The sequence below is a fragment of the Pteropus alecto genome, unplaced genomic scaffold, assembly GCF_000325575.1.
Source record: "Pteropus alecto unplaced genomic scaffold, ASM32557v1 scaffold146, whole genome shotgun sequence".
NCBI classification, from domain to species: domain Eukaryota; kingdom Metazoa; phylum Chordata; class Mammalia; order Chiroptera; family Pteropodidae; genus Pteropus; species Pteropus alecto.
In genome coordinates, this window is record NW_006442107.1 from 3,667,698 (window position 1) to 3,678,302 (window position 10,605).

The 10,605-nt window shown below is 35.7% G+C and overlaps 1 protein-coding gene across 1 annotated transcript in view; it reads left to right on the top strand.

The window, feature by feature from the left end:
• ACAA2 (acetyl-CoA acyltransferase 2) overlaps nt 1-10,605 on the top strand; it is a gene marked incomplete at its 5' end in the record, with an annotated part of 25,478 nt that continues 14,873 nt past the window's right edge. The window contains 4 exons of the mRNA XM_025038680.1: nt 1-204; nt 1,962-2,090; nt 3,639-3,755; nt 5,244-5,391. Of these exons, the coding sequence (XP_024894448.1) occupies nt 1-204; nt 1,962-2,090; nt 3,639-3,755; nt 5,244-5,391 (598 nt within the window). The remainder of the gene's footprint in view (nt 205-1,961; nt 2,091-3,638; nt 3,756-5,243; nt 5,392-10,605) is intronic.

A 10,605-nucleotide genomic window follows, 5' to 3' on the forward strand; every position in this document is an offset into this window, starting at 1 on the left:
TCTTTAATTGCCTACAAATCTCTCCTCATTGAAATAGGTGTGTTTATTGTTGCTGCTAAGCGAACACCCTTCGGAGCTTATGGAGGTCTTCTGAAAGACTTCTCAGCTGTGGACTTGACTGAATTTGCTGCCAGGGCTGCCTTGGCTGCTGGCAAAGTACCGCCTGAGACTATTGACAGTGTCATCGTAGGCAATGTCGTACAGGTTAGTAGGGCAGAGGACAGTATTCATTTCTGTTGCTTTATTTTATCGGTTTCTAAAAATAATTCCTTTAACATGCCATAATGATGAATTAGTTAATAATAGTTAAAGATATTTATAATTTGAGTAATTCTCTGACTCCAGAAGCAATGATATACATAATTCAAAGGAACATATATTCTGGAAAATATATGTCTATCTAATTTGGGATGCATTTCATTGCCTAGAGTTTGGCCACATGGTCAGAAATTATTTCTGCAAAAATTTTTGAGATATAATTGACTTACAACATTGTATTCATTTTAGGTATAGAACATAATGATTTGATTTCTTGTTTATTAAATGGATTAATTTTCTTGATGTATTTGAAGTTAATTGGTGCTCTCTCTACCTAAGGGGCATAACACACCCAAATGAAAAAATTAAAAATAGGACAGTGAACACCCGAGATCCTTTTACTTCGATGAACCAATTCTTCACATTTTATCAAATTTGCTTTAGCTCTTTCTACAATAAATGTTGTTGTTATTATTGTTGTTATTTCTTTCCTTACTCAAAGTGTGGCCCTTGGACCAGCAACATTGGCTTCACCAATGGGAAATGTTTAGAAATGCAGAATTTCAGGCAGTCCCAGCCCTATTGATTGAGAACCCACATTTTAACAAAATGCCCAGCATGTGTTTTAAAGTTTGGGAAGCAGTGGTCTAGTCGCACCTTTTACTGCTCTCTTGACCTCCCTAGGTCAGCAGGTCTCGTCTCAGTTTCACATTATAATTACCTGGGTGCTTTTAAAAGTACCCTGTTGTCCACAGGGGATACGTTCCAAGACCCTCAGTGGATGCCTGAAACTGCATGTAGCACTGAATTCTATATATACTATGTTTTTCCTATACATACCTATGATGAAGGTTGATTTATAAATTAGGCAGTTCTGTGGGTAGAAGATTTGCTCTTACTGTAGGTTTTAGCAACCTTGGCATACAATTTTTTTTTTTTTTCTTATTAAGGTGAGAACTTTCACCTTTTTACTTAAAGGAAGTACTTTATGGCTTCTCTCTGGCATACCTGAATTGCCAGCATCACTACTCTTGTGCTTTGGGGCCATTATGAAGTAAAATAAGGGTGACTTGAACACAAGCACTGCCATACCATGACAGTCAATCTGATCATCCAAACAGCTACTAAGTGATGGGTAGGTAGCGTATGAAGCAGGAATATGCCAAACAAAGGGATGGTGCAAGATTTCATCCTGCTACTCAGAATGGCATGCAATTTAAAATTTATGAATTGCTTATTTCTGGAATTTTCATTTAATATTTTTAGACCATGGTTGATCATGAGTAACTGAAACCACCTTTCTGGTTTAACTGGTTTGGTTAGGAGCTTGAGAGTATGTTACTAAAGCTTTCCAGGTTATTCCAATGTGCGGCCAAAGATGAGAACCACAGCCTCAGATACTTTCTCTGTTACAGTTAGAGCCTATTCCATTTTCAGATAGTTCTGTTATAAATTTCTGTCTTCTATTAAGGACTTCATATAAGGATTTCTCATCCTTAGTATGTTTAAAAACCTATAGACCAAATTATAATTTTTATTCAAATTGTAAGCACATGTATTATGTGAAATATGCTGTACCTGTATGCATCGTGTCCTACCTTAGAGCCATATAATTTTGATAGGTTGCCAGCACTTCCATATATTTTGTCCTTCTTAATTCCTGTATTTTAGAGGAAATTCTTTTTCTTTTCCCTCTGTTCCAGAGTTCTTCAGATACTGTATACTTGGCAAGGCACGTTGGTTTGCGTGTGGGAGTCCCAAAGGAAACCCCAGCTCTCACTCTTAATAGGCTCTGTGGCTCTGGTTTCCAGTCCATTGTGAGCGGATGTCAGGTATGGGCAGTATTATATTTCTCTGAAATATGTTAAAAGCTATTAGAGGAAATGTCCCACTTCAACATAACACTGTAGGTTTTTATTTTTAGTGCTTATTAAGAGAGGTCAATATTTGATTTTTCTTGGGAAAATATTCACAGGGGAAAATAAATTTCTTAAAAGCTAATCATGAACTTTGAAGATATTATGCTAAATGGAATAAACCAGTCACAAAAGGACGAAAACGGTATGATTCCACCCAGATGAGGTACCCAGAGTAGTCAGATTCATAGAGACAGAAGTAGAATGGTGGTTACCAGGGCTGGAGAGGGGAGAGGGTGAGGAGTTATTTTATGGGTACAGAGTTTCAGTTTGGGAAGATGAAAAAACTTCCGGAGATAGATGGCAGTTGCACAACGATGTGAAGGTACTCAATGAACTGTACACTTAAAATCGGTTAAAATCGGTTAAAGTGATGAATTTTATGGTATGTATATTTAATCACCATTTTTAAAAAAGTGAATCATGACTCTTTTTTTAAGGGCTTCCTATGTGCCACTGTGCTAGATTTACATTCACTATCTTACTTAATCTTCATAATCATCCTATGAGGCAATGACTATTATTATTCCCATTTTATAGGCAAGGAAACTGATTATTAAAGGCATCAAGGTTACTAAGTATTAGTGGCAGAATTTAAATTCAGGTCTGTGAGGCAGTTTGAAACACTAAATAAAGACTATAAGACTAGGAAAAGAGTTGGAGAATTTGGGGGATGATAAGAAATGGATTTTATAATAAAGAACTGAATGACATAGTTGGTAGAAGTATAAACTACTATGACCTTTCTAAGGTATAATTGGGCAGTATGTTTGTTGCACAGAGAAAGGCATACAGTGAAATACAACTTTGTCAAAGTCTTCATTTTATTATAAAATAAATACATTTTGTAATGAAGAAATTATTTTCACTTTAATCAAATTTGTTTCTATAACAATATATCGTAAATAGTGATCCTGATTTTCCTAGTAATCATTTTAAACACTGGGCTCTTGGAGGCTTGTGATTTGCTTCTTTTCTGAAAAATGCAAATAGTGGAAAGAGTTGAAAGAATGAAATGGGTCCTTTTTATGAGTCCCCTAGGTTAACCTGGTTCTGGCAAATTTGTGGTCCCTTTTGGATTCATCCCTTAATAGGATACATTTTACTTTTGCTTTTTTAAAGCGTTTGTTATTTATTATCTGCTGGCAATCCGTACATTTATACCAGACAATATCGCTGCTGATTTTTAAGACTTGTGTTAAGAATTACCATTCCTTGCCAAAACGTAGATAGGATTTATTACTTATGCACAAATGATCGAAGTCTGTTAGTTTAGTTTTTTTACCCTCTTGTATCTTGTAGCATTTGCTTTCTGATTACTTTAAAAGTATTTCCTTTTGAGACACTGTAAGCTAGGATAGGTTACTTATTAGATTTACTATTAGTTTACTACTTAACACGTACTTTTTAATACCCACTTCTGGCATAATAAAAGAGTTTCGTTGTTCATTCATTTTCAAATAGGATATTTGTGTTAAAGATGCTGAAGTTGTCTTGTGTGGAGGAACTGAAAGCATGAGCCAGCTTCCCTTCTGTGTCAGAAATGTGCGTTTTGGAACCCGTTTCGGATCAGATCTCAAGGTTCGAACTATTAAAATTTGCAAAAATTATTTCTCAAGCTATTAATACTAATAATTTAATAACACTATTTCGAGGCAAGAAAAATAATTTTGAAACCAGTTTATTGATAGGAGATTGACAAGATACGAATGATTTGAAATTTGTAAACTTTTTCAAAACGCTGTTTTGGTTGTTGGTTTTGACATTTTAACCCACATAAAATTTGACTTTATCTTAGCATCTTAGCACACCTCTGCTAGTAGATTTAACACTTGGGGAAGGGAAGAAGCAGATCAAAAGGATCAGCAAAGGTTGAATTAACCTCTTTGCTGAATAATTAGTAAACCAAGTAATTAAATCTTTACCATGATTTATGGAAGTTTTATTTCTGGAGCAATCTCCATAGAATAGATTTCTTTTTCATCACAGAAAACATTCTCTTTGAATATAGAGTATATTGTCCCAAATCGGTCATACAAAAACTGACCCTTACCCCTTTGAGAGCTACAACATGAAAATAGTAGTACCGATTAAAAATGATAGACCCGAACAAGCCCGATCCCATCTGATCTCGGAAGCTAAGCAGAGTCGGGCCTGGTTAGTACTTGGATGGGAGACCACCTAGGAAGACCAGGTGCTGTAGATGTAAAAAATAAAAAAAATAAGGGATCGTAAGCTGACAAGGTCCTTGCAATCTGTGAGGTCAACCAAGGGTTGCCTCGCTTAAAAAAAAAAAAAAAATACTAGCATGCTATCCTTCCCATATGAAAGGGTTAATGACGTTTTATATTTTTAGCATTTTTCATTGTAATGATTGATTTACACTATTAACCCAGTTTCTCACCTTGCCTTTTTGAAAGTTGAAAGGAATAAGGCTTTGAAAAGAAGAGATAGTTTTAGACACCAAATATATTTGAGAAAACCTTTGGAAAGACAGGTCAGTGACTCAAAAGGCAATGAAGAAATCTAGAAGAAACAGATCAGGCTACTTATCAAAGACTGACTAATTGGGTAATACTAACAACTTTTTCTGTTACTCAAGAAGTATGTCCCAGGTTCTTTTCACCCTCATAGTAACTTACAGAATCAACTATTCCTGTCACTTGAAGGCACAGGATAAAGCTCAAAACTGTGGTTTACAAAAGTGGCTACAGAGAAACGTTGCATGAAGACTCAATGTTAGGTTTCTTACAAAATGTAACCGTAAGGGCTTTTGAATGTTGGATAACTTCCTGTGTTCTCAACCTGCACATTCAGCACTGTCAGTTCTCTTTAGAGCCACACGTTTAGAGAGAGAAGAGAAAGTGTCATTTTATTACGTCATTGGATATTTTTTTAAAATGTCTCAGAACCAAACATAATTAGTAGTAATAGTAAATGCTACCAGAAAATCTAATTTTACTTTTGTTTTTTGGAACTGTTAATTATTTAAATTTAAAGAAATTATAGCATATTACTTTCAAAAGATATGTTTTAACAAATCACTTTATTATTAATGTCTTTTAATAGCTGGAAGATTCTTTGTGGGCAGCATTAACAGATCAGCATGTCCAGCTCCCCATGGGAATTACTGCAGAGAATCTTGCTGCAAAATATAAAATAAGCAGAGAAGACTGTGACAAATATGCCCTGCAGTCACAGCAGAGGTGGAAAGCTGGTCAGTAAAGTTGGGTATTATAAATATTCAGAGAAGAAAAACTGTAGAGGGATGGGGGATAGATGAAATGGGTGAAGGGAGTCAAGAGGTACATACTTACAGTTACAATAAAATAAGTCATACTTACAGTTACAATAGAATAAGAATGCAATGTACAACATGACTTTAATACAGTTATAATAAAATAAGTCAAAATGCACTGTACAACAATAATACTGTATTGAATATTTGAAAGTTGCTAAGAGAGTAGATTTTTAACGTTCGCGACACAGGAAGAAAAGTTTTGTAACTTCTACCTGGTGATAGATGTTAGCTAGACTTATTGTGGTGATTGCTTCACAGTATATACAAATATCAAATCACTATGTCGTATTCCTAAAACTAATATAATGTTATAGATCAATTGTACCTCAATTTAAAAAACTATAGGAAAGATTTTAATCATTTCAGGTAATGATCATACAATATTTGTTTTAAATTATACCTTTTGAAAAATCTCATTTTTAAATTATTCCTTTGTTTTTAGAGGATCGATATTCTATTAATGATTGCAAAATTAACTGGGAAATTCCCGTTTGAAATATGTTACTACTTAAAAAGTGATACTGTTAATTGGCCCTGTCTGTACACTTGAATTTATTCCTGTACCAATACTGTTGTCAGTAGAACACTCTGAGGGCCATGATATACTCTGTCAGAGATGACGGCTCATGGGGGCTGCAGGGACAGAGAGGATGTCCTTCTCTATAAGGCATGTTATATTCATGAGGAAGAGATGATGTGTTTGGAAAAGACCCATTGGGTATTCTTTTTTGCCTCCTCCCTCCATTCCTAATTGAAAGTCATTGCACCTGACTCAGAGACTTAGAACTGGCCAAAGGCCCTAGCTATGGTGCCCTGTGTAACACTGCACACTGCTATTGAATCAGTCCAAATTGAGCAACATGACAGCAGTTCTGTTATCAGTGTGGTGAGTTGAAGAAATTTGTTAGTTTTCTGAAAAATATTTAAGAAATTAAATTAGTATAAACAAATGGAAGCTCTTATTTAAGGTACTAAATATTTACTTGGCATAGTGAAGATAAAGTCCATCTTAGCATTTCAGAAGAATAAGTGGAATGGAGCTGATAACATCGAGCTCATCCTCTGCGTTTTTCAGTGATACATTTAAAGTGGATGTGTATTGGTCTAGAGGTCAAGAATTATCGGTTCTGTTTCTAGCTTTGCCCCGTACATGTTAGCTGACCTCGATCAAGTCATCAAGTCATTTATTCACTGAGCATCTGTAAAATAAAGACAAATATGCATCTCTAATAATAGAGATAAAAAATATTTGCCTTCCCTATTTCGCTAATACAGTTGTTGTGAAAACCAAATAAGGGAAATGTGTAGCCTGCTGTAAAGTGAGATCAAAATTAAGATAGTATTATTACCAACCTATCTTGCTTTTGAAGCTTTGGATTACTATAGTCCACTCCAGTCAGTAGAGGTGGAAGCAGGTAAGCCATTATACTTAGAACTGCGTTGATAATAGCTCATATAATTTCTTCAAGTCACTTGTCATTAAATTTCAGTCATAGATGACTTGGTGACATAGACAGCTTGGTAACTTTTTTCATTATTATGCTACGAGCACATAACATGAGATCTCTCTTAACAAATTTTTAAGTACACATTATTGCAAAAAAAAAAGAACATTATTGTTGTACAACTTGGTAACTTTTTAATTACTTCTTAACTCACACAGAGAACTTAAAAAAGGGCATTAAATCCACTTAGTGCCATTACATCTATAGCTAACTGACAAATAATACTGTCTAGCAGTACCTTATAAAAAAGTGTAGTTAAAAAAATCAAAATTAAGGGAGTGACGTCAGAAACATGGTGGAGTGAGAGACATCCCCAGATCTGTCGCCTTGAAACAACAATAAGCTGAACATCTAAAACTCAACAAAAATCACCCAAACCGCACACCAGCACGTCTGAGCATGGGATCTGCACACAAGAACTACCACAGGTCAGAATCCCAGGAGTCAGGCAGTAGACTGTGAGAAACAAAGAAACTGCCTCTCGCAGGTGGAGCTCCATTCAGGAGGAGGGGGAGGAGAGAAGGTGTGGTGGGTTCCTTGAGCAACCCTGCCTGGGAAAGCTTTGAGCAGAAAGCAGAGAAGAGGGGACAGCAGAGAAATAATGGTTGATTATTACCAGCCGTGGCTGCAAAATGCAAGGCTGCAGCCCTCATCCCAACCCAGAGGGCCCCTGCCCCTATATCCTCCAAGACCGAACAGTGGAGCCCCAGGGGGATCTGAGCAAATGTTACCCAAACTCACTAAAACTGACAGGGACTGAGACTGAGGGTAGCGAACGTGATTGAATATCTATAAGGAAAAAAAAAAGGCGTTATTAAGACTTTATATAAAGCAGGGATCCAAAAGGCTTAGATGCCACCTAGTGGAAACCAAAAGAAAAATGCCTTCTTGCAACAGGCTAAAGAGAGACCTTTATATAATAAATCTTCTGTCTGGAAAAAAACCAGAATACACTTCCTTTAATGCCCAGGCAGAGAAATAGTCCATTAAACACCATGAACAACTAAGGTGACAAGGCAGCTCAGAAAGAGAAAAATCTCCAGAAAATAAGCTTAAAGTCATAGAAATATGAGACTTAAATGACAGAGAATTCAGGATGGTACTTCTGAAAAAACTCAATAAGATCCAAAACAATTCATATTAACAATTTCAGGAATAGAAAAAACAACTAGATAAACAGCATGAGATCTTTAGCAAAGAGATTAAAACCCTCTAAAAGAACCAGATAGCACTTCTGGAGGTGAAGAACACACTGAAAGAGATGAAAAATGAAATAGCAAGCTTGAGAAATAGAGTCGACCAAAAGGAGGAAAAGATCAGTGATATCGAAGACAGTAATCTAGGATTAAATTACAAGGAAGAAGGGAGAAACAAAGAATGAAAAATAATGAAAAAGAAGTACAAGAACTAGCTGATACCGTCAGGAGAGGAAACATAAGAATAGTGGGCATTATCGAAGGTGAGGAAAAGGAACAGAGACTAGAAAGCATTTTCAGACAAATAGTTGATGAGAATTTCCCAAATCTAAGAAATGAGCTGGAGCTTAGAATTCAAGAAGTCAACAGAACACCAATTATCTCAACCCAAAAAGGCCATCACCAAGACACATTGTATCAAAATTATCAAAAATCAGTGACAGAGAATTCTCAGGACAGCCCGGGAAAAGAAGATGTTAACCTATAAAGGAAAACTCATTAGATTTTCGTAGGACTTCTCAGCACAGACCTTACAATCCAGAAAGCAGTGGAATCAAATATTCAAACTATTAAATAAAAGGAACTACCAGCCTAGAATAATGTATCCAGCAAAGCTCTCCTTTAGATATGAAGGAGAAATAAAGACTTTTCCAGACATACAAAACTTGAAGGAATTCTCCATTACGAGGCCTGCATTACAGGAAATACTGAAAGGAGTCAGCTCACCTAAAACAAAATGACAAAAACAAACAAACAAACAAACCATATTTAGGAGTAAGGTGACTATAAGGCAGATAGAAGCAGAGGAGTGCAACCCTTACTAAGAACAGGGCGTTATAAACTTAATAAGAAGAGAATTGCTATAGCAAGAAGGTAATGAACATTCAGCATACACAGGGACAAATTGAGACAACAATGACTGAAAAGCGGAGATGTCCAAGATCCAAATGCGCAAAGGGGAATGGAAATAAGGCTCACACAGAAGAAAATGGACTCTATATATATATAACTATCCTTTACATATTTGTAATGGTAACCACACACCAAAGATTCAGAACTGAAGTATATAGCACAAAATAAGAAGAACCAGAGGGAAAACCCACAGAAGCCAATCAAAATAAAGAAAACAGAAACACAAGGACAAGGAAGCAATGGAAACACTGAGCTACCATGAAGCAAAGATAAAATGGCCATAAGAAGGCCTCATATTTCAGGAATCATCCTAAATGTAAATGGACTGATCTCACCGGTAAAAAGGCACAGAGTTGCAGAATGTATCAAAAAACAAAACCCAACCATATGTTGCCTCCAGGAGACAATCTTAGCTCCAAAGACAAATACAGACTCAAAGTGGAAGGGTGGAAAATGATATTTCAAGCAAATGGCATTCAGAGAAAAGCAAGAGTAGTTGTACTAATATCAGACGAAATAGACTTCAAAATAAAAAAGGTAAAGAAAGATACTGAGGGACACTTCATAATGATAAAGGGAATCATGCACCAAAAAGAAATAACACTTATTAATATCTATGTTCCCTATCAGGGAGTCCTGAAATATGTAAAGCAATTACCAACAGAACTAAAGGGAGAAACAGACCAAAACACTATCATAGTAGGGAACCTAAATACCCCGCTGTCGGACAGATCATCCAAACAGAAAATCAATAGGGAAATAACACCCTTAAATGACACATTAGCCCAACTGATATTCTCAAGGATTGACCACATACTGGGACACAGAAATAAGAGGGTTGAAATTATGCCAACCATATTCTCTGATCATTTGCTTTGAAGCCGGAGAGCAACTGTAAAAAAAAAGTGGGGAAAACCACAAATACATGGAGATTAAGTAACATGCTATTGAAAAATGACTGGGTCAGAGAAGAAACAAAAAAATCAAGAGATACATAGAAACTGATGATAATGATAGTACAACAAATCAAAACTTTTGGGACATGGCAAAAGCGGTCATAAGAGGAAAGTTCATATCATTACAGGCCTATCTCAAAAAATAAGAACAAGCCCAAATCAACAACTTAACGTTTAATCTTTAAAAACCAGAAAAAGAAGAACAAATGAAGCCTAAAAGCAGAAGGAAAGAAAGAATCAAAATTATAGCAGAATTAAATAAAATGGAAAACAAAAAAAATAGAAAAAGTAAATACAACAAAGAGCTGGTTCTTTGAAAAGGTTAATAAAATTGACAAACCGCCGGCTAGACTCACTAAAGAAAAAAGAGAAAGGACACAAATAAACAAAATCAGGGATGAAAGAGAGAAAATTAGGACTGACATCACAGAAATACAAAGGATCATACAAGAATACTATGAAAAAGTATACAACACCAAATTTAATAACCAAAATGGACCAGTACTTAGAAAGATACAACCTTCCGAGACTAAATCAAGAACTGGAAAATCTAAATAGACC